The sequence below is a fragment of the Hirundo rustica genome, chromosome 6, assembly GCF_015227805.2.
Source record: "Hirundo rustica isolate bHirRus1 chromosome 6, bHirRus1.pri.v3, whole genome shotgun sequence".
Classification (NCBI taxonomy): domain Eukaryota; kingdom Metazoa; phylum Chordata; class Aves; order Passeriformes; family Hirundinidae; genus Hirundo; species Hirundo rustica.
In genome coordinates this window covers 38957217-38981496 of record NC_053455.1, presented here as the reverse complement: position 1 = coordinate 38981496, position 24280 = coordinate 38957217, and the positions used below count along the sequence as shown (strand labels likewise).

Genomic DNA, 24280 nt, shown 5'->3' with positions numbered 1-24280 from the left:
AGAGGAGGAGTCTCAAACCCAATCCCTCCAGCTTTAATTTACATTATTACACTCTGGCTAGAAGAAGCTGGACTGAGTTTACTGCCATTCTGGCTCGTAATCTTCTAAAGTACGGGCTGCTGTTTTCAAAAGGTTTTTGGCACGTGTGTGCCACCCCAAGCACTGAAGTTACACTTTTTCAAGACCAGAAGGTCCTTGCCAGAAATGAGAACAATTCAGCAACACCATGAGCTGAGGCACTTCAGGATCAGCCCCACTGCTGAACCTCAACAAGGAACTGCATGGCTACATGCACTTCCTAAGTCTTGCTGGTTACTAGGATAAGTAACGTACTTCATGTAATTCTGCCAAGATAGAGGTTCCAGTAAGTGGGCCTGCACAGGAGCACCAAGGAGGCTGGCAGGATGCACGAGAACTTGACTCTGTGTCATTGCTAAATTGCTAGGTCTACTGTATTTAACACCAGTTCATGACTTAGAAGTCATTGGCCAAGGCTCAGTCACTGACAGGATACCCAAACTAAATAAGTGTTCACAGCTCTGTAGGACTTTTCTGCCCCAGTATCCACCCTCAGCTGAAAGGAGCCATCACACCACACTGGGGAGCATCCCAAAGCCACTGCTCTCAGAGCATCAAAAGGCAACTGCTCCCTCTGCCCCAGCAAAGAGCTCACACTATGCTCCTGTTGGGGGTGCTCATGTCAGGTCAGGTACTGCCAGATTGCCCTGACACAGAAAACAGGAAACCCCCAAACTGGCATCCATTTCACGCTACTTTCTTTACAACAGCCTCCAGCAATCCTCTGCTGCTTCTGAAACAAAGATGGTATCTTTATTAATGGTTACTGACGGCTTTTTCTTTCCCAAGAACTGGCCAAGTCTTTTTGAACTAACTGTGAGCACCCACAACTGAGGAGGAACTTGCCACAGAGATAAGCAAGGTGTAGACTTGTTCAATCTGCCATCTTGCACTTTAATCAAACATGTCCAATTCTAAATATTAACGAAAACAACAAACAGTCATTCCCTACCTGTCACACAGTTTTACCCATATGTTATCATACCAGTTGGGAAAAGATGCCAGAGTGGATGAATCCCAGTCTACTTAAAAGATTTCTTGAAGCAAGCTTTTCCCTTATCTTTCTTTGTCTGGCCTGAAGTGTCTGTGTCATTCCCAGTGCTACTACCAGAGCTGCATCTCTTCCAAATACCACCATCCATATCCCAGGTACTGACAGAAACCTTGCAAATGTCATCCCCCCCACCTCCACAAAGCCTTCTAGATCACTTAGGAGCTATAGCCTCCCCTCCCTTTGACTCCTTACCCCCACAGATCCAGCCCCAAAAACTCCATTTACCAAGTGAAATAATCTGGATGACAGCAAAAAGAGGGTTAAAGACATTTATAAAAAGTTGTATTTACAGACCATTGTCTAAGCATGAAACTCTCCAAATGACAGAAGTCGCAATTTCTGTAACCTATGTGAACAAAGTGCATGTTTTTCCCCTTTCTTCTCTCTGCACCAGAAGACAGGGGTAGGGGAGTATCTCTTTTTCTTTTTAACTTTTTACCCCCAAGACGATGGGAGTAACAGCTGGGTCAGACTGAAGGGGACAAGACCTGACTGGGTTATCCACCAGGCAGACTATGAATAGTAGTTTAGAAGAAAGTAAGGTTAGGAAAAGTGACTATTTACCTGTTCAGTCTGCCCAGTGGATTCTCTGCAGAAAAAGAAGGTAAGATCAATGCCCCGGGGAACGGGAAGGAAAGGTTATTCAGCTACTCATTAAATTTATTCACAGAGTCAATTCAACCACTTCAGGTTTCTCAGGTACATTTGACTTAGTTTCTATTTGCAGCCCTGTTGCTCTGGGTTCAAACATAGGCTCCAAAACCGAATCTGATTATCCCAGCGGGAGAGAACTCCTGTACTCCCCAAGCAGTTAGTTGCATAAGCTCACATATAGCCCCACACCATCTGGGTCAGGCAGGGATGAAAGGTTTTGGACAGCAAATGAAAACAGTGCCAACAGCAGCCCACTGCACGGGACAAGCTACTCAATCGAATTCCTCTTGGAAACAGCCATGGGAGAGAATCTTCTGCAGTACTACCCTCCCTTGCGCTCTTTAGTGGCAGGCAGAGGCGCTCTGTCAGCTCTGTGCTGACCTGACAAGTAACAGGACTCAGCAAGGAGTGTACGGTCAAGAGCCAGGAAAGCTTCACAATCACCTTGCTAGGCTACAAAGCACCAGCGTGAATGCAAGTGGCAAGGAGGAGCAGTGGGCAGGTACAGGAGTTTACCGTGTGGAAATTCAAAACACAGATGCCAATACAGAAAAGAGCAAACAGAATGGACACTGCACTCTGAGCCTGAGGAAGACTCACTTCAAGGGGCTGATGTGTAAAACATCCTCTATCAGTATGAGGCACTGCACAGGCTACACACCAGACACAGGCTCCATTTGAGAGCCCTCACTCAGGGAAGGAAATGCTGTAGAGTGCTGGGCCCAGGTGTAGCTTCCTTATTACTTGGATCAGATCTATTCTGAGATACTGCTTTGCTCATATCAAGGCATGATTTTATTCTCTGAAGAATTCCTCCTTCTCAGAGTCACAGAATCAACTAGGTTGGAAAAGGCTATTGAGATCATTGAGTCCAACCTATGACTTAACATCCATGTCAACTAGACCATGGCACTGAGTACCACATCCAATCTTTTCTTTAACTACTCCCCGGGATGGTGACTCCACCACCTCCCTGGAAAGCCCGTTACAATGCCCAACCATTCTTTCCATGAAGAACTTTTTCTTAATGTCGAGCCTTAACTTCTCCCAGTGCAGCTTAACACTGTGTCTTCTTGTCCTATCACTGGTTGCCTGGGAAAAAAGGCCAATCCCCACCTGGCTACAACCTCCTTTCAGGGAGTTGTAGAGAGTTCCTCTGTCAAACAGCTCTGAAGCTGCCCATTCCAGGCAACAGCATTACAGCTCACCTCGCAGTGGCAAGGTTCTTTTGCAGGGAAAGTTTTAAGTGCCTCTCAAATGTATCTGTTCTTGTGCTACAGCTGACCTTCATTTTGTTTCTCTCCCACATAAGCATTACCTTGATTTACTCAGAAAGCGTTTCCTTCCTCACCAGCCTAGCCTAATGAAAGAAATACCAAGTTTTCCCTGTTCTCTTGTAGGATGGGTACTCTATTTTTGACATTGTAGCAGCTTCCTTCTTAACTCCTACTATAATCTGAATTAATCAGCATACATCACTACCAAGTACTACTGATGAGAAAGGATGTTCACTGTTTCTGAGATGTGCGGATGCTGATTTCTACATCAATGCATCAAGTCATGTGCACTGAGCCATTGTCAGAAAAGAAAGATACACCTGGGAGTGAGCAAGTTGACAGAACGTTCGTGCCCTTCTTAACATGGGCAGATTTTGGGCATGGCTGAGAAAAGATGTATTTGGCTCCCTGGAGACCAGAAAGCCAAATATTCCCAAGCACGAGTAACACAGTGCCCTTCTGTGGCAGCTATTGGAATTACACAGTTATATGAGACCCTGGATTTTCTGTTGCAGATCACAAGTTCCAGTCCCTCTGTGACAGCAGTTCCTACTCTTCTGGTGACCTCTTCAGCATTCTCCCTCTTCACTTGCAAGGCGCTTGTCGCTGGCTGTAGGAGAAAGTAAAAGAGAGAATTTGCCTTGACCTCCCCTGTCATACTGAAAAGCTGGCAGAACATGTGACCAGCTCCCTCCCTCCTGGGATCTGGAGCATTGCAGGCAGATGACTGACCTGCTTGCTCTCCTCTCCTGCTCTAGCCCATACCCTCACCAGATGGGAAAACCTGACTGTGAGCCCGCTCTGTGGAAGGAGAAGCAGCCTCACAAGAGCAAATGCACCACCAGCTGTGCTCTGTGACAGCTCCAGCAGCAGGGCACTGCTCTCCACTGGCCAAGGGAGCTAACAGTGAGTTAGTAAAATCCAAACAACTGGCAGGCAGACCACTGCCCTCTTTCCGGGCTGTGGAATTACACTTGGGAGCCTTACACATCCCTCCACAAGGAAGTCCATTTTGTTCATTAAAGTGGTGGGAGGAAGGATTGAGCCTTGTTAGCTTCTAGAACCAGGTAGTTTAAGCCAGATCACACTAGAACTACTCACAATCACAAACTCTTTCCAGGGATCTCTGAAGCGGGGAGACCTGTCACTTTGGCTCGTTTGTACAGTTCTTCAGGGCACGGCTCTTCTGCTCCCTCGTGCTTGCGCTTTGGAGAAGCCTGCTCTGCTTGAGACAGCCTCACTGCTGTAGAGAGAAGAAGAGTCACTGCAACAGTTCCTCTGCATTTAGGTGGCCTCGCAAGTATACGTTGGCCTAACCTGCCACAGAGCTGGGAGAATGAAGACTGCACAAGCACAGAGACATTTAGTCACAGCCTCCCTGAAAACTTTTACCAAAAAATCTTTGTTAAAAACAGAATTAAGTCACCCAGAACAAGCACAAAAGTATCCTCCTCTGACAGAAGACAGCTTAATTTTACGTGATTAACCCTACACTGAGCTGCACATCTCCCTCAAGTGGCTGCCTATGATCCCATACAGGCAATAAAAGATTCACATTAATGAACTCTTAACTCTTCAGCCCTTTAAGAATGGAAGGCTCACTGGGGATTCCAAAGAAAGCGTAAAGGGATGCGAACACAATGTATGTTTTCCTAGCTACACACCCTCTTCTTATTAGAAAAAGATCCTCTCCTGCCTATAACCTTTAAAGTGACATGAAAATCAAAACCACACAGATTAGCTCCACCTCACCTGTACTGGTGCTGCAGCCCTGCCCTGAAGCAGAGTCTGTGACCGGGCCACTGAGATCTTCCACACATGAAGGGACGGATGCCAGCAAACCTAGAGAACGGCAAGAGGACCTCAGTTAAGAAACAAAACACACCTGGGCTGGGAGAAGCTTTTCACAGAAATACCTTCGTGATCACCAACCAGCACATCCATATCCCAAAGCTGGAGGAGTTCAGAGTTGCACTGACCCAGTGCTGACTGCAGACAAACACCGTGATCCAGCAGTAAATTTATTTAGAATACACTGCTGAGGTTTTCTTACAAAGTGAAGAATGGACCACTGGTGGTGTATGGATGGTGCCACGGCATCAGCAGCTCTTAGACCTAAACAAACTCCACTCTTAGCTGTCTGAGAACATAATGGGGCTCCCCTGGAAACCAACTGAGCAGGTTTGGCAGGCACTGCTTCCTCTTGCAAGGACAGGACAGAGAGACAAGTAATACCTATTTTAAATCATGACCTTTTCTCCCAGCATTTTATCTGCTATTAAAGGCACAAACTTTTGCAATTGCTGGTACTTACAGAGGCCCCTATAGCGTGACAGCTGCTGGTAGATCTGCTTCATGCGCTCGATGTTCAGTCGGCTGGTCTCTGCGTGGTTCACCATGGGTTTGGGGTAGTCGACCCCAATGATGCACTTGGCTGCCTTCTGCACAGACTCTGGGGCATTCCATGGTTCATAGATATATCGTGAGGGGAAACCCTTTAGTTTGGGCAGATACCTCCTGCAGCACAAGTAAAAAGCAGTGTAGCACGCACGATGCACAGAATGTGCCGTGCACCTGTGAGCCACTGACTGACTTCAGCTTACAGATCCAGAAACAAAGATTAGCTCCAGGAATATCACTTACTTCACATAGTCACCACTGGGGTCTGTGCGACGTCCAAAGCCCACAGGACAGTAACAGTGGAAGAACTGTTGGAAGAATGCGCTGCACGAGAGCCACATCCAGCTGCCTGCGTTCACGCTGAAATCTGCATCCAGCAACAGTTCGTCAAACACCTGCAGCAATTGGAGGAAAAGGCACTGAGACCTTCCCTGGGCAGGACTTTGTGGCAGCAGGACCCAAGATGCTATTTCAAATGGCAGGTACAGAGCTATGAGAACAGGGCAGCAGCACTGAGGTGATCTGCTGGCTGAAGTCAGTTGGCTGGGCCATGCATCTCACTTCCTGACACTTTCACTTAGGAAGGCAAGGTCTGCTCACACTGATAAAGTGCTGGCTTATCTCGCAAGCAGCTACAGACTAAATCACTACCTAGTGTTGCAGCAAGCTTTGGGTATTGATCCTAGCCTGGCAGGCATAACAAGCGTAAAGAACCTGCCTTGTGAAGGAGAGGATGCCGCACAGAAGAACGTGCACCAAAGTATGAAGGAAGAACCCTCTGAAGATTCCAGAGCACACTACCACGGAGAGGCAGAAAGGTTTCAGCAGTAACTCACTCACATACACGCACGGATGCCGCAGTTTAGGCAGCACTTTCAATTATGCTCTTTGTCAGCTTTGTGACCAGATGCCTCTGCCTCCGCTTTTTGTGTAAGGCAGTATGTACACTGGGTACGTGCACCTGTCTGTCCTTTCAGCTGGTCCAAGAGGAGGGTCTTTTACCTCTTTCCTTGAGAGACTCTAGACTCAGATTTCACAGTCATAGAGCACTCCCTGACCAGCACGGTGATGGATTTTATAAGGAGGAAAAAGGTCCAGTTAAGAAATGACATCGAACTCCCAAAGAAAACAGGTGGGCTGAGAGGATTTTTACAAAAAACCCCCCCAAAACTAAAAGGCCCCCCAAAACCCTCATCTGTATTTACCAGTGGATCCCAAACATATTTAGTTATCGTTACTTGAGGCTTGTGATATAGTCAGAGCCTTGCAGTAGAAGGCAGAAAGAAGTCAGGCTGTTGGCTGGCCAAGAGACTGCTAGCAAATCCTCTCTTCCATGCACCTTTTACACATGCAGCAAAAGCCATACCTGTGTGCCCATCCTTGCAGCAAGTACCAGGGAGACTCTGTTTTCCTTATGGCCTTCTGTAAATATCTGAAAATGCCAGGACTCACCCTGACTCCTGACTCCCAGCTGATCCAGAGGTCACCCCTGGTCAGGAAGCAGGCCACTGCGTGCCTGGCCAGATGATGGATCCACCCTTCTTGTCTCAGTTGGGTCATGATTGCATCGATCCAAGGGAAGCCTGTCTTGCCCTCTGCCCACTTTGCCAAGGCTTCAGGGTTCCTGTCCCAGGGGATTTGTATGCAGATGGGATTCCCCTCCATGCGATCGAACTTTGGGTTGTTGGTGGCTGCAGTGTAGAAGAACTCCCGCCACAGAAGCTGTCCATACAGAGAGAGGGGGGGTGTGCTGTTCCGCTTCACCTGTGGAAAGGGAACACGGGTGTTCACAAGCACACAAAGACTAGCTTCATGGACCTGAGCTGTGAGGCACCCACGCACTTACACACATTTCCCAAGCCAGCTACTGACCACTGCCATAAAGGAGCTCAACGCCAGATCACCCCTTGTCAGAAAGCCCAGATGGTAAACTCAGAGCACTGACACAGGTTTACTCAGTACTATGACAAGTGACTGGAATGATGTAAAACTAAGAGAAAAATGCTCTACATGGCTCGTAGCACAGAAGTCCAGACTGGAGAACAAGGTCCCACCAGATTTAAGGCCTGTGTGCATACATACAGGAGAATTACTTTCTTACCCAAAAGCTTCCTCTTGTAGTAGCAACAAGCTCAGCCCGACAATCAAACGTTAGGGAGGCAACTGTATGTTTTGCACCAATTCTGGCACACTGTCTGGCAACCAGCATCATGCTAAATATGCTCATACCCCACCTGCCCTCCAGGTGAACCCTTAGTCTTACCTTCTTATACAGCTCCCAGAGACGATAGTAAAATAAGCGGCAGGACAAGCAGCCAAAACGCAGGTAGGGACTGAGTCCTGTAGGGCTGGCCAGCAAGGAATTGGCATTCATCCTTGGTCTTTCGTAATTTGCAACCCATGCCTAGACAGATTCAGGAGAAATGAGCCAAAACCCCCTTGTATTTGTGGTACACTGCTAAATGCAAACCTCTCCGCAGGTGGTGAGGCCACTCATATCTGGGAGCACAGTCTCTTCTATTTACTTCCAAGCACAGCTGGGAGAGATCTCCAGCAGGCAATCCCAACACCCACACCCCATTCAAGAAATGCAAAACCTTTGCTCCAGGATTTAAACCAGTCAGTTATTTTGCCCAAGTGGATTAATTTGCTTTGCATACAGGAGCTAACAACCCTGAGAGTTCCTAGGGATACAAGCTAACACAGCTGCTTATGTCCAGGTATGGCTATCATACTTCACACACTGAACAAGAAAACTAGGGAAATTCTGACCCCTTTGTGGAGCATTATGTTGATTATTTATTCCCTCTCCAGCATAAGTATTTATGCTTTGATTTCCATAATTGACATCAAGCCACCCAGCATTAAAAAAGTACAAAATGGTTAAAATTGAGAAACACTTTGGCAGCTGGGTCACTTTTCATTACTTTGAAATTGCTTGCCTTGTGCGCTATGATCAAGAACACCAGCCCCACTGAAAGAAATCTGATTATTTCAACAAAGGGCTCAAGGAACACCAGCCAGTGAGACAACCTACTAAGAAGCTGATGGAATAAGGGAAGGCATTTTTTTTATAAAAACGTAATTGCACTAATACCTCAGGTAAAGGTAAAAAGAGATGGTGTGCGGTGTGCAGCACGGACTGAACAACTTAACAGGAGAATTTCCAAGTTTGCACTCCTCTAAAGGAAACTGAGAAGTAGAAAAACGGAAAAGAGTCCAATGTGCTTCAAACAGCAGCATAAATAATATACTGCTCTAAACTTTTGGACCTGAGGAAGCCCATGAGCTCCCTGCTCCACACAAAATCTAAGATCACAGGAGTACTCCAACAATAGCATATGCTCCTTTCCAGAGGTGAATGCTACGGTCACTGCTAAGAAGAGCAGGGAATGTGGTAATGGGCAACACTACATTTTTCATTTGGAGGCACAGTCTGCAGGAATTGCCACTTAAATAACGTGTTACCTTTCTTTCCAAGTGTTTATCCAGCCGTGCCAGAGCTTCTGTCTCCCCTCCTTGCCAAACTGCAGGGGCAAGACCATCTGTAGGAAAGCCTGAGAGAAAGAACTTTGTAAGGTTTCAAGCCGTGCCTAGACAAAGGGCACAGATATGGGACTATGCATTAACAACAGCAAGACAGTACATACTACAATTGCCTAACATGGCTTACTCCCTGGTCTAATCCTTGTACAGCAGGCAAATCATGTAGGATATGGGAAGAGCCTGCTCATGACACTGCACTTCAAGGGCCTCTCCCTGCAATGCTTCAGGCAGCCTTATGGCAACTTTCCCCACTGCTCACAGCCAGCATTCTCTGGTGCGTCAGCACTACCCACAGGGCTCTGCTCCAAAGGCCAGAGCAGCTGGCAATGAAACATCTGCTCCACAGCTCTGCCTTACAAAACACCTTGCCATCAACATCAGCATCTCACTAGATAGCACAGCTGCTCCTGGTGAGGCTCCTATTCTGCCAAGGCTGGTACTGGGGAAGGCACTGGGTTAGTGCAAAAGAACCATTGCAAAGGGGGAAGCAATAATGCAGTCTCCCTGCACTGCTCTGGGCAGACAGAGGAGCCTCCCCTGGCAGCAAGCAGAGCAGTGTAAAGTTACAGGCAGTCTCACATTTGGCCAGACAATAAAGAAAGTAGATCCATGCAGGACTGCCGCCCTTAGGATACTCCTGTTGTAAAGCTCAATGCTTTTACACAACTGTTGAAATTATGCCTCAAGGTACCAGGAGATACTTCCTATAAAGCTGGTATGGAGCCTCCAGTCACAGACACACAGTATTCTGCATTAGTCCTTTCTTCCCTTGCATTTAGATTCACTTCGCTGATGTAGGTCTTGCATTCCTCACACCTCAGCTATCCCTTCTCCTTCTTCAAGTCTTACAGGACTGTAAGGCACAGCAGGACGAGTGAAAGGAATTTTAGTAATATCTTTTATCTTGCTAAGTACCCAAATTGATGCCTCTTGGCAATAACTGAATGAGATTACCCAAACCTGGTACACACTTAGGTCTGTTACACAAGGCGCCTGAGACTGCGGTAGGAGGAAAGCACCTGGTGAGGACACGAGATCCTAGTACAGTGGGGTTACATGCTCAGTACAGCACAGAACACAAGGACAGATACAGAGCACTTCAGAGCAATCAATGCTAAAGGGGATGCCAGGCATCAACAGCAGTGCAAGGGACACCAGAGTGTTTATCACAAGGTCTGGCACTTGCTGAAAAAATCAGGCCATTCTATGGCTAGAGGCAGCCCATGTCAGGTGAGAACACGTGCCAGCCACTGGAAACAGTTCTACTAGATCCTGTTTCAGCTGGCAGTAGTCCTTGCCTTCACTCTTGACACATACCCAGCTCTTCCAGGGATGGGACCCCATAGACATCATCATGGTTTTCCTGGATGTCCACTTTACATGTTTCCATCTGCTGACTTATTACAGTGCTCACTGGCTTCTTTGGGAGCTCCATACGGCTAATGATGGCCTGGAAGCGCTTGTAGGTGAGGGGTGGCTTGTGGCCATTCAGCTCAATTATTCTGGAGATAAAATAAACAAGGTGAAACAACACAGCCTCACTACCACAGAAGACACAAGGAAATGACATCCAAACTGGACCCTGCTATCTCTGCTCAGGATAGCCTTTCACTCTGGATACAGAAATCCTTACAAACCTACAATTCACTTGATGCATCCCTCCAAGGGATACTAAAACCAAACAAAACCCTAAAATACATCAGAAGACAAAACATCACATACTTCCTCATCTCCACATGAAAAAAACAACTACCCAAAACAGCTCCAGCTGAATCAAGCTGAGCATCACAACTATCCCAGAGCTCCTCATCAGACCCCTGTATGAAATCTCTATCTGATTACTGCCTGTCTCCCCAAGGTGCCAAATCCTAGACATGCATCTGTTCCCCTGACACCTTGTGATATCCTAACCTGATTCTGACCTTACTGCCTTCTTGACTGACACACAAGACTTAGCCTGTTAGTGACTCCTCCTCCACCTATCTTGGATGAGACAAATCCCAGTTTGCATCATTCCTCTCTCCCTGTGATTGGAGAGATCACTATCCTCCTCCATGCCATAAGGTCACGAGCAGCCCTGTCTCATGACCTGTGTCAGATCACACTATGGAAAAAGTCAAGGTTCCCTGTTCCTCTACTTCACCAAGCATCCACAACCTGCGTCTTATTTTTCCTGGGACAGAGCTTTGAGAAGCCCCCTGGGCAAGGTAAACTTCCCCAGGCTGAAAGGTGCCATTTTAACCCCTCTCCTGCAGGAGTGGAAGGAGTTAACAGCAAAGCCGACCGCACAGGGATCGCCGGCATTACATAAAGCGGAGGCAGGCAACCCCACAGCTCACACAGGAGCAGCAGCACAGCGGCCTTCCCCTCCCATTACAATCACCAGCTTACGCAAGGGGCCGGGCTGAAAGCCGAGCGTTCCGGCGGGCGCCATGTGCCCGCCCGTCCCCCGGGGCCGCACGTGTGGCGGGGCGGAGCGACACGCCGGCGCCGGGCGCTGCCGCACGCCCGCTCCGCGCTGAGCCGGCCTCCCGCCGCACCGGGACACAGCCCTCACACACGCCCCGGCCGAGGGCAGCGGGGCCTGCCCCACGGGCAGCACGGTCCAACAGATTAAAAACGAAGGCTCCTGCGGTTCCCTCCTGGTTTTCTGCTTTTAAGTTGTAAATACTGGGAAGTAAAGACATTAACCAACAGGGCAGGGAGGGAGGGAGGGCCACCGGGATGTGCACAGAGTGCAAAGTACTGTAGATTCTCAGTGCCACGGTGTGGGCACAGCACTCTGACACACATACACAGAGACAGACGTTGCCTTACAGACAACACGTTCTATCCTGCATCACCGCACCAGAGCGCATCTCCTCCGCTTTCCTGCATACACTTTTTTGCTGTCTGTCTCCATGTTCCATCCCACAGATGGCAAGATATGACAGAACTCATGAATACTACCCACCACTCTATTCTCTGTGGCTGCTCTGTGGGTCCCCAAACAAGACCAGCTAAAGATCCCCAGAAAGTCAGTGTTTCCACTGGATGAGAAGTGAGGCATTTCCAGTTACAGCACTCTAGAGAGAGAGGTTCACTTGTTTCCATAGGAATTCAGAGCTTGGACGAGAAAACGTGACTAGCCTGCACCCTGTTTGCCCTGAGGTGCTTGGGATGGGGGCAGGGAAGCCACTTCTTTCACACGGCCTCTTTTTTCAGTCCTGCTAAAGCTGCAGTTCAGCCAGAGATCCCCACCATTGTACAAGATCCACAGCTAAAACTTCTGTGGACAGCTAGCTATTCGGAGCAAATCACTGTGACTAGCAGATGGATGCCAGTGTCTGCACCTGAAATCCTCAAGGATGTAATTATGAGTAAAGTTACCTAGTATAGCTCCTGAATTCCTAAAGAGTTATTGGATCTGGGACACAAATATTCTAAGATAGGACTAGGACAACTTGCACATTTCACAGCACCTGACACTGGCATTATGCACTAAATCTGGACCTTTCACAATGCTGGCAGGAAAAGAAGTATTGAATATGGGCTATTGCACAATATGGGATATTATACTACACTTACTGGCTATTGTAGTACTGTTCAGCCTTCTGTACAAAAAATTGTGCAGGAAGCTCCCCAAGCAGGAGTCCTTTCCTTCATCATACTGACCTTCCAACCCAGGCCATACACTTTCACAGGACTTTCAATAACAAAGAAAGGGAGTTCCATACCCAGGATTTAATACCCCTGCTTCATCCATCTCCCCCAGTCCAATTTGCCACATGTGGCAGTTGTTCTAGTTTTCTTGACGCAGAACAGAGAATCACTGTACTCATCACACCGAACCTAACATTAGTTAGTGGGCACACCGTAAGCTGGCTGTGCTACCAAACCAGCAGTATGCTGCCCAGCACTATCTGACAGTAGTACCTCGACACCAGAAGTTATGAAGGTCTATGAAGGTTTCACCATCAGTCACACTTCACCTCAGGAAAGCAGGCAACCCAAACCTGACCAAAAAATTCTAGCACTGCTATGATTATAAAGTATCCTACAGTCAGTCACCTGTGACAGCAGAGTGTCTGCAGACTCAAATGCACGCCCTCACAGGTGTCACTTTCTGAATCATCTCCACAGCAGTGCCCCTGCAGGATGCCTAATGAGCTTAGGAAAGCTGCTGGCCTCAAATACCTGACACCTCAGCTCACTTGCAAATGACAAGGCTGGGTTCTGGCAAGGGAGTGAATGTGCTCCTCCGCTTCCTTGCGGGAGGAAGAGCTGGCTGCCAGCACTCGGCGTGCAGGCTGCCCAACGCACCCCAGTACCAATTCATGCGGACTGTTCCGCTGGCCTTGCCAGCTTATGCAATTGCTCTGATCCAAATCCCCTCTCCAGAGAGCTCATGGAGGGCTCTGTGTACATAGAACAAGGGGTATTTATACAGATTCAGAGAGGAGATGGAGAGAGAACCAACTGATCTGTCCATCCAACAGATGCTGAACGAAGAACAAACAATTCAGCTTCCACAGAAATACATACTGAGAAGGTGAGAGATGAAAAAGTGACTTGGTGACAGGCTGGGTATCTGCAAAGGGGGAAAACATCTGATACCAGAGCACCATGCAAGACAGGAGAGGACAGCAAGATGTGGCAGACAGAAGTTTGAGTAAACCTTATTAGAAATAACCCACCTTTTTTGGCATAGTGTACTGAACTGCAGAAGCACCAAGGCATGGATGCTTCACCATGCTTGGTTCCTTTAAGTTAGTATGTGCTCATATGAGAACACATTCTACTGTCATTTCAGCCTTAGGCTAGGGTATTTGACAAAAAGCTGATCCTGATGCGTGCTACAAAGACACAAGATCACAGTGTTCTCTTCTGACATAAACCACTCCCTCTGAACAACCCAGCCTGCGTGGGATTACAGAAACTACAGTGCTGACCATCGGTAAATACACTACAAAGGATTTAGATTCTAAGGAGGAGAAAACAGGCAGATGCAGGGAAGAGACAAAACAACCTGTCATCTGGAAGTTGTCAGACAATCGTTGTCACGTAAAGGCTTATAAGCAGGCTAAGCTGATACCCAAGAGATTATTTTTTCTGTCTGACTTCTACAATGTGAACATTGCTAATCTTGACTGGGAATTCCCAGATTTTCTTCTGAGTATTTTCCAGCACTGATGTTCATTTTCTATACCCCCTCCTTGTTTTGGGGAAGAAGAGGTGAAAGATGCTCTGATAATCACACAGCTATGCTGGCAGTGCCAACAAGGGGCACATTGTCATCTTCCTACTAGGTAAAACTGGTCAAATTCACAAGTTAACTGAACAGGCTCTTGGCAAATGTTTAAAAGGAGCTGGTGGAGGTGGTAGCAGGAATACATTGCAGGGGACAAGAGAAGTGCTGGATTCATTTACGTAGGAGCGAAAGTTTAGTCTAAATTGTTTGAAACCAGGCTGACAATCTTGTCAGAAACATGGTTAAAGAAAGATGAGAAGTACAATGCCACCACCAGGTATTATTACCACCTGTTAACTATGCAGAAAAAACATTAGGTTGAGCAGAGGGACAACACATACTGGGAGTTAGAAGACAGGGTAACACAATTGGTGGGAGAGATATTCTGGAACTTCCAGGAGAAATACAGTATTAGAACTGTATTACCACCTGCTGAGAAATCTCAGAGATGCCAAAAAATGTCAAAGTAACTGAAGACTTCAAGTACACCCACACAGATTGGGTATCTATCACATCCCATCACCTGCCAAAACCCAGTTTTCTAGTTGCCATAAATGACTGCTCCATGGAACAAGAAATCAAGAACCTACACAGAGTGTCACTTCATGATTTAGTCTTAGTGCTAAGGTATAGCTGAAAATGTTAGTTATCACTTGCCTGCTCTGTGACTTTGGCATGCATCAATTTAACGCTGTTCCAGGAGCAATAATACTATACAGATGTAAAAAAGTATTTTAGAAAGATCACAAGAGTCAAAACAATTAAAGAATAGCATCAGCTAAGACAACAGAGGCAGAATCTTTTGGAAATATGAAGACAATGATAGAAACTCACCAAACTTTGGTAAGTTAAATTAAAAACCACAGCCTTCTTGCACCTCCTCATCTAAATGAAAGTTTGAGAAACCTTTTGGAAAAAGTGTAAGTAGTGAAAAAAAAAAAATAAAAACATCCCGTTTAGATATTTATAGGGCGAAGAGGTGATGAACTCATTAAAGAAAGGAGACACTGTAACAGCATAAGAAAACCCCTGCATATATTTTTGTGGGTATATTCACTATGGACTAATCCAGGCAAGTTGTGACTCTTGGTTTTTTGGTTTTTTTTTAAGAAAATGTATCAGATGCTGTGACAGATTGGGAGACCAGGAAAAAGTGCCGCAAAACAATGCTATGCTTGAAAAGCTTGTCAGGGCCACCAAATATTCACCCAGAAATTGTAAAGGATGTAATGAAATACACAAACTAATAGCTGCTGCATGTAATATGAAACTGTCCAAATACTATGAGGGGAAAAAAAAAAGTAAATACAACTCCAGATTTTAAAAGCATTTCAGGGGCATCAGAGGGACAAATGAAGACTGGTATGAGCATTAGCCAGATGGGTAGAAAATACTAATGGGAAACAGTGAATACAAGGATACATGTAATATGCTTGAGGGTTAATTTGGCCTTGGTAAAAGGGAAGTTGTGCCTGAAAATCTATTAGACATTTGAACCTGGGGCAAGGGAGATTTACTTGATATATACTACATGAATTTTGAGAAGCCATCTGACTAGATCCCTCACTGAAATAAATTAAGAAACCACAATAATTTGCAATAAAGGAGAGATCCATGCTGACAGAAAATTCTTTGATATACAGAATTAGAGAAGGAATCTGTTTTTCCAACGGGAAGAGAAGTCCTACACAGAGCTGAGCTAGGGCTTCTGCTGCTCAATATATTTTACAAAATATCTGGGAAGGGACAAGAAAGAGCATGATGATAATGTTTACTGATGCAATAAGCTATTTGGGATATCTAAAGATAGAAGGCAACTTAAAAATTTCCCTATATACCACATAACCAGCTGCCAAAAATATCAGATGAAATTGCAGTATTGGTCATGTTGTTTGTCTATATGCATAGCTATGCAATCCTAAACTTATCTATACAGTAGCAGCTTCTCAAATAGCTATGACCATTCTGGAAGGAAGCTCTGAGACATCAGTTTAATGTTTAGCAGCACTCAGAAAAAGCAGAAATAATGCTACTGACTGTTAGGAAAAGATAGGACACATTATAGCATTCTAAAAACCCATGTTGCTTCTACATTTTGCACACTAGTTGTCATTTTCACCACTGCTCTCCACCTCTAGAAATACAAATACACCTCAAAAATGCAAAGAAAAGTGATAAAACTTACAAGAGATTTAGAACAGATTCCACCTGAAACTCTCCGCTTTAGAACAGATTCCACCTGAAACTCTCCGCTTTGGAAAAGACATAAATGACATGAAGGAGAATGTGATGGCCATTGACATTGGAGGGGTGAAGATGTAATAAACATTGGTAATAAACATGGTCTTCCAATGCAGAACTAGAAAGCAGCACCTGTTCATGAGACAGGTTCTAGAATCCTCCTCACTCCAGAGACAAACATTTCCACACAATATGTTCTAACTGCAATGCTCCTTCCCATAGGAAATGATGGATGTTAAATATTCATAGGAGAAAATCTACATTCAACATTACTGGCCCAAGTCACATCAGAAAGAAAAGAGGAAAAAAGGGGGAAAGAAAAAAAAGCAAGCAACCTGTAAGAATAGTACTGAAACGCTGTACTGACTTTGAAGTCGAGCATACCCTAGAGTCTTAGCTGAAAGACTCACCACCATTTAAAATCACATATATATAGAAAGATTATACATATAAGTAAATAAAACTCATAATCCAAACAACAAACACAATAAACACACAACAAAGTCAAAGCATTCAGATTTTAGAAAAAGGAAAGTTTGTCCCAATCTACCTTGCTTTACTTCCTCCAGCTGTCCGTTAAAAGCCCTGCTTTCGTAACCTGTTTGAGACAACAGCTCAACTACCTTTATTACAGTGAAGCCAAAACAAAGCAGTCCATACACTGAGGACATGCTCAAGGAGAGCAATCAATAGGACATAGCTGAGCAAATTAAATGACACTCAAGTACAGAGTTTAATAAGCTTGAGACAACACCTTTCTGTACATTCACGTCACTGTGAGCACTTTGACGTGTTCTAATCAACAGTGGAGCGTGCAGAGTAATCCTTATAGGCTCACTCAGCATGACAGTGATCACTGTAATGGAAGAGACTGAAGTCTTTGCAGACACGACAATCCCAGCCTAGCCTAGACAGCACCCCTGCCCCTTCTCTGCCCGTACCTGTCCAGGTCATAGAGGGTGTGGGAGTTCTCTATCACCACCTCCACACCAGCCTCCTTGGCCAGTTTGATGATAGCTGCATCCCTCTCCTTTCCAAACGGCTCCGAGTCATACTCAAAGGTGAGACGAGTGACTCCCCATTCCTGCAAGAAAAACAATATGCCCAGCTGTCAAACAGAAAACTATTTCTAACCAGCACAATTACAAATGAAGATTCAGAATTCCTGAGCAGTTTAAAGTTCTGGAAGCTTTGAGAACGTTGCTGTGAGGAACAGCAATCCGGATTTGAGATAACCAAAGAAGCAACAATTTTATCAGCTCTAGCAAACATCGCATCTGCTATGCAAATTTGTAGATGTCAGTTTTAAAACACATCAGTGGAGGTTCAGTTCTCATCTGTTACTGTTCTTAGGTTTCAGCTCAGTCCCTGAGCCTACCAATACCACGTTTTGTTGCACATGTTGTCCTGGAGTAACCTTACTATCCTCTTCCAGCATCTGCAGAAAAAGCATCACAGAAAACTCTTTCAACAGAAGTTCTGCTCAACCCCCCATGTTCTTATGCGACAACATTAAGTAAAACCAATACATTCTAAATTTTTCCTGATGTCTCTTTAAAGACATCACACAATAGGAAATCAATGTCCAACCCAAACAGAAAGAAACAGGAAATTGCAGGACGTAGGACACAACTGAGTGAACATTTCTGGTGTGCACAGTAGAATATGATACCGCAATGCAGATTTAAAGTCCTGCCTCTTTGGAGTTATTTCAGAATTGTAGAATTATAGAATGGTTGGGGCTGGAAGGAACCTTAGAGATCACCTAGTTCCAACCCCCCTAGTCAAGCCATGCACTTATTCTGATCTTCATACCTTTAACAGATCCCTCACAAATTACATGGCATAGGCCTTATGGAAGAGCACTCAGCCTCTTCCAGGCCTTTCTAGAGCACAGATTGTTCTCAAAGACTATGGCCTATTTTTTTTCCCCCAGAAAATGAATCCTATGAGAAGAGGTTTAATGGTTTCCACAGCGACCCTCACAAGACATCCATCAAGCAGAGCAGCAGCCCACAGATTTGTTCAGCAAACACAACCAGAAATCTACAGACATTTAAAAAAACCCACACACAACTAAGAACCACATTCCCCTATTGAGACAGTCTAAATCACCCTTGTATATACAGGAGACTTTTCTACCTGCGAAACACAAGCAAAGCACGAAGAACAAATGTGATTGGCTCCCTGAAGACGATTAAAAATAATGCCAAAGATGGGGAAGGGGATTTAGAAGCAGAAAACAACTGTACAAGCTACCTACATTTCTAAACTTGCAGATTCAGCCCTAAAATTAATTTTAGGAAGGACAGAGAAATTAACCAGTTATGTACCAATGAATGTACATCTTACAGAGATCCTCCACCCATTTTTCAAAGTAAGAACATGACAGCATCCAAAACTCAGAGCAAGGGTCAGACAGACACATTCCGGGCCCTGCCCTGCTCCTACATGATTTAACAGCTTCATTTTAAACTTTGCTTTCTTCTAGAAGAAAGCCAGCATCAACTGGAGGGCTTAGAAAAGATGGATTTGATCCCAAAGAATACACATTACTACCATGAGAGAATGGAATAAAAACCATCAAGGCTTACAGGGATTTTAGGTAAGCATCCAACACTTTAAATTCATGTATTTCCTATAGTTTTGAGAAGGCCACTGCTCTATGTGATGCAGCAGTACACGGGAAGCACAACCAAGCAGAAAACCTGTTACCTGTATGACCGTAAATTGTTGCAGATATACAAAAGAAAAGTCATGACTGACAACTTGCCTCTTACTATCTAACCTAGAGCAAAGAAAAATTGTAGGGGGAAAAAATATCAGAGGGATTGTGAGAACACTTCAGTGAACAAACAACGCACTTTTACAGAAGAGGTAAAACTAGAGACATTTATTCGGAAGAAGTGAGAAAAAACTTCTGCGAAGGTTAACACATTGGTAACGAGTACATTTGTCATGGTATCCATGCACAGGAGTGCTTTTGCAGGGACTGTTAGTGACAACATAGCTCAGCTACTGGCAGTGAGAGCAGAAATTACATTAGGTCTAAGTATTGCAGTAGCAAATGTGACATAACTCTCCTCTCCACAAAAGCTGACAGCAAGGCATGAGCTGCTGCTAACTCAGTGTAGCAGCTCTGGAGAGGCCTCAATCCCTACCAAACCTATATACTTACCATGTAATAGCATAAAATTCCCTCCACTTTTTTCAGCTCTGTTACAGCACACTGAGATATTCATCAACTCACCCGCCCAGACAAAATAGACTGCAGCAAAATGCAGTTCTGGCTGATTACACAATCAATCTCTCCAAACTTCAGACTGCCAACTTTATTTTGTTCTTTAACCAAAGCGGGCATTTTTCACCGATAAAGTTTTAATTACCCTGTGAATACCCTAAACTAAAGGGAGCATGAACTACTATTAGCTGGAACTTATTTGGAGATCAAAAGATAAAAATAATCTAGACTCTGAAAAAGCTAAAAGCAGCACATAGTTTGTGTCATGTGTTAAGATGCAGAAGCCAAAATAAGTATCAGTGCCCCTTCTCATCTGCACAGCCCAGTTCCTCTCCCCAATACTAACTGCACTCCTCAAAAAATACACATCAGAACCATTTACAGAAGGAGGGTACAGATTTAAGTTTACCTCTCCTTCTTGGCAGCTGGTCTACAGTAGGATTTGGGGGACACTATTTCTGTCAACCATATGTAAGGCACAGCCTCTCATGACACCCCCAACTCATACTCATGGCTATTGGGAGCCATTTTTTTTCATTCAGTTTTGTAACACTATCAAAGATATTGTCAAAAAGGTTCAAAGACATTGGGAAATACAATCTTAGAGTAGGATGGAAAAGAACGATACTGTATGAGAAACCGTGATATTGAAGGAGATGCTCTTGTTAGCCCTGACATCTGCAGCACTGACATATCACTTTAGAAATGTACCCCACTAATACATTATTGATCACCAAGGTAACGGCATATTCCACATCCTAAACAGTACATCAGCAGGATGCTTGGACCCAAGCTATATCCGTCCTGCTGCTGATGACTAAACTGCAGTCTTGAACAGAAAAAGAAAACGAAGGTCAGCTAACATAAAAGCTGCTGAATTTTGGAATTTTAAACCAAAATCCTATTTGCAATTAATATACAGATCAGTGTACTTTCTTCTGTTGTCTGTGAAGGCCTATGGTCACAGTAGTCTTGCTAAGTAAAAACTGCAGTAAGCAAACAACCACTAGGGAAGAAGCTCTCAACAAAGGGTCTGTGCGTCACAGAGCAGCCCTGTGAGAGGTGACTTAGAGAAACAAAGTTCAAGACCACCACCCAAAAAGAGAAGCTTGAGCTGACCCTGATACTAGGTTACACCCTACAAGTACATTTCTCTGCCAGTCTGAGTTCAGGTGCGGATCTGGCTCCCAAGCTGCCCTTTATAGATAGGAGTTAGTTAGTTGCAATTAAGGAGCAAAGTTTGTTATAGTGAAGAACTAGTTATAACTAAAGAGATGCCGAGGGAAATCACCAATTATTAGGGAGTGAAAGCAAGTTTAACACCAGGTCATCAATTTTCCTTCATTATGCTCCAAACAATTATTCTCTTACTTTGAAGAGTCTTGGGAAGACATCTGTTGGCTGCCCTCGCACAACAAACAAGCGGGAATTCAGTTTCCTTAAACTGTTGTCCAGATCTTCCAGGGACTGGAGAAGAAATCTGCAGAGAAGAAACAACAGCAGTGAGTGTCAGTCAGATGGGTTACAGCTAAAAGGCAAATGAGAATTTGCATGGAACTCCAGCAAACCTGCATCACCAAATCAAACTGGAAATTTGGACAAGAACCAGAAAACAAGAATTCATATTTATCTCTGGCCTGTCTAACAACTTTTATGAGATTGCAGCATCAGCCAGATCCCATTCACTCATACACAATTTGTGCTTGCCCAGATCCAAGAGGTTTCCAGGATTTTCTTACTGCAAACCACTTCCCACATTCTCCCTCAGAGATGGGAGAACAGCCTTGTCAACTCTTCTCTCCGCATTACATGGAGAAAAGCATAAATCACATAATTCCCTACTGTACATTTTTTCACAGGTTTCAGGGCAGAGAGGGATTTTGCATATGCAGCAGAAACATTTAGACACATTATTCTAAGGAAAGTAATGAAATACTGCAAGAATTGTGCAGGTTTGAAAGTACACCATGTCAGAGCAGAGAAATGCGCTGTCCTAGCTTGTCAGTAGCACAAGATTGAGCACCAAGATCTCCTGAAGCAAGAACCATCTGTACTTTGAATACCTTGTCTTGTTCACCTCTGCAAAAGACACCAGTTTAAAAACTCTACTGTCTTCTCAGCACCTGGCAGAGCTGGTAAACACACAATCCTTTGTAAGTGAGCCTGCCAAGCCTTACCTTTCCCTCTAACCCCAATGCCCATTCTGAACTGTGATCTACCAGAAGCAAGACCACCCACAGCTAAGGAAGCCAAGCCACAACTGCAATACAAAGTGGCAACTTCTCTCTCCTCAGCTGCACTGCCCATAATGTGAACTGTGAGCTTCCAGACAGACCAAGTTCACTCTGCATTTCTGGAGGGGGAAAAGGGTGCAGGGTTCACAGAAAGAAGGGCACTCTATCACAAAGGAGAACACCTGAACCAGGTCCAGGTAACCTAAACAAACCACTCCCTGAGCCCGGCCCACTTTCCATTTATTAAGTACGAGCATCAACTGTCCCAAGTGTTGCAAAAATTTTAACAAGCGTTAGTCCTACACGGCTCACACACGCTGTACAGTTAAATAGCAAGGGATTTTCAACATGATAAATTTGTGAGAACTAGGTAAAACATAAGCATTTGTCTTTGAAAAACAGAACTCTGAATACAAATATTTGGGTTAAAAATTAACAAAACAAAGCCAAGGCTCACAATGGGAATGAATGGAACTCTGGCCAACATAAGTAACTTGCTAATATGCTTTTTGCCTAACAGCCAGTGGTGCTTGGTTCTGACATCTACAGTAGTTCCACACCTCCAAGAAAACATTATTTTTAAGAACTTTGCTGGCTCATGTATGCCACGATTACAACATAAAGAAGACTCCTCTCTGTTTCCCTCCCTTCTTAACGTTGGTGGAAACAAACAGGGATTAAACAGATCAGGAATTAATCTGTTGTGGCACCACTTTGGTTCTCCCATATGAGGATAATCAGCAACAACAGCAGCACGTGAAAGGCATTTCTGTCTGCTGCTACCTGTAGATAGTCTGGTCTATGAAAAGATGAATTCAGACTGCTGTAACAGAATTCACAATTTTCTGCATTGTGAATGCTTACACTGAAGTAACTTCTGCACATTTACAATTTTTAAGCCATCCTCTGCTGAGCGATTCTAGAACATATAGTTATGACCCATACAATGCCATTCCTTGAGATGAAGCTACGGCGCACAGCAGAGGCAATCAATTACAACTAGTTTCCCTAGTGCACGGCCACGTGAACATATCCAAGAGCTCTCAAAGCATCCTTAGCCAGGTGGTTGTCTATCGACTTCCTCTGAGGGGGCAGTGGGAGATCTGCTTCGCTTGTTTGCAAGGGAGTCTTGACCAGGAGAATCCCCATCTGGATTGGGGTTCCAAACATTTAGGTTGCTGAGACCTGACACAACAGCATTATGTAATGTTACTGGCTGCAGGTAGATGAGGTCTTGATCTTTGCACAGACATGACTCATGGTGTACATTTTTCCATTTGCAGAGATGAGGAAAAGCCCGTACAGCTTCATCTTTAGCTTCTCAGCAGTGGCCGGTGTGTATTTCCGTAAAAAATCTGAGCGAAGGGAGGAAGGGAGCTGCGTGCGCACATGCCTACGCGCGCCCGGCAGCCCAAGGGCAGAGGGGAGGCGTGGTGCAGCCACGGAGCTGACGATTCTTCGCCCTCGTATCTAAATTCAGGGAAAAGGGTTTCCCAAAGCTGAATGTCCATCGGTTGCTGCTCTCATACACCCGCCTCACTGATAAAGTCTAATGACGTTACATAAAGTTGAAAGCATCCTCCCACACAGTCAGGCGGCACGGCGGAGAAAACCGCGCCGAGGCCAAGCGGACAAGGCACAGCCGCTCTCCGGCGGGAGGGCCTGGAGCAGTAAGCGGGCCCGACACGGAAGCGTGTGCTACTGCGGCCTGAGCGACACGGCCCACACCGCGCCCAGAGCGCCCCGCTGCCGCGGGAGCCTCCTCGTCCCGCACGGTCCCGCCCGCGGCCCGCAGGCCCGGTGCCACTCACCGCCAGCGGTTGATGCCCACGGCGGAGGAGGCGGCGAACCAGGGGTCCAGGATATAGATGCAGCGGAGGGACGTGGCGTCCCGCAGCGCTTCCTGCAGCGCCGGGTTGTCGTGGAGCCGCAGTCCGCGGCGGAACCAGTGCACGGAGCGGCACAGGGCCGGCGCCGGGCCCAGCGCGGCCGCCGCCGCCATCGCCGCTGCCCGACCCGCGGCCCCCGCCCCGCCCCGCCGCGTGACAGGCGCACGCGGCGACAGCCAATCAGCGCGGAGGGGCGGGGCGAGCGGCGCGCGGAGCGCCGGGGACGCTGCGCTGCCCCCCAGCGGCCGAGGCCGCAGCTGTCGCCTGCGAGGTGGCGCCGCCGGAAACCGCCCCGGAAATGTCGCTGCCACCAACGGAGAGCCAGAGAGCGACCCCCGAATTTAGTCAGCAGGGTTGGCCCTTACAGGCCAACGTTAAAAATCTCCCTTTCCAGTAAGAAAAGAAAACACAACAAAAAATGGTCAAGGACCCCAAA

The 24280-nt window shown here is 45.8% G+C and overlaps 1 protein-coding gene across 2 annotated transcripts; it reads right to left on the bottom strand.

The window, feature by feature from the left end:
• Positions 1-1387: 1387 nt before the first annotated feature.
• Positions 1388-23986, bottom strand: CRY2 (cryptochrome circadian regulator 2). Of its 2 annotated transcripts, none has more exons than XM_040068584.2 (12): positions 23767-23986; positions 21093-21201; positions 17422-17564; positions 10327-10511; positions 8932-9020; positions 7727-7867; positions 6916-7227; positions 5707-5858; positions 5378-5580; positions 4816-4905; positions 4165-4306; positions 1388-3673 (listed from the first exon to the last, which is right to left on the bottom strand). In XM_040068584.2, exons 1-11 carry the CDS (start codon positions 23955-23957, stop codon positions 4167-4169), a joined length of 1755 nt encoding a protein of 584 aa, XP_039924518.1. In that variant the 5' UTR covers positions 23958-23986; the 3' UTR covers positions 1388-3673; positions 4165-4166. The 2 variants fall into 2 exon arrangements, with proteins under 2 accessions (XP_039924518.1, XP_039924519.1); XM_040068585.1 differs by having other exon boundaries at positions 4165-4303; positions 23767-23964.
• Between the last annotated feature and the right edge of the window lie 294 nt (positions 23987-24280).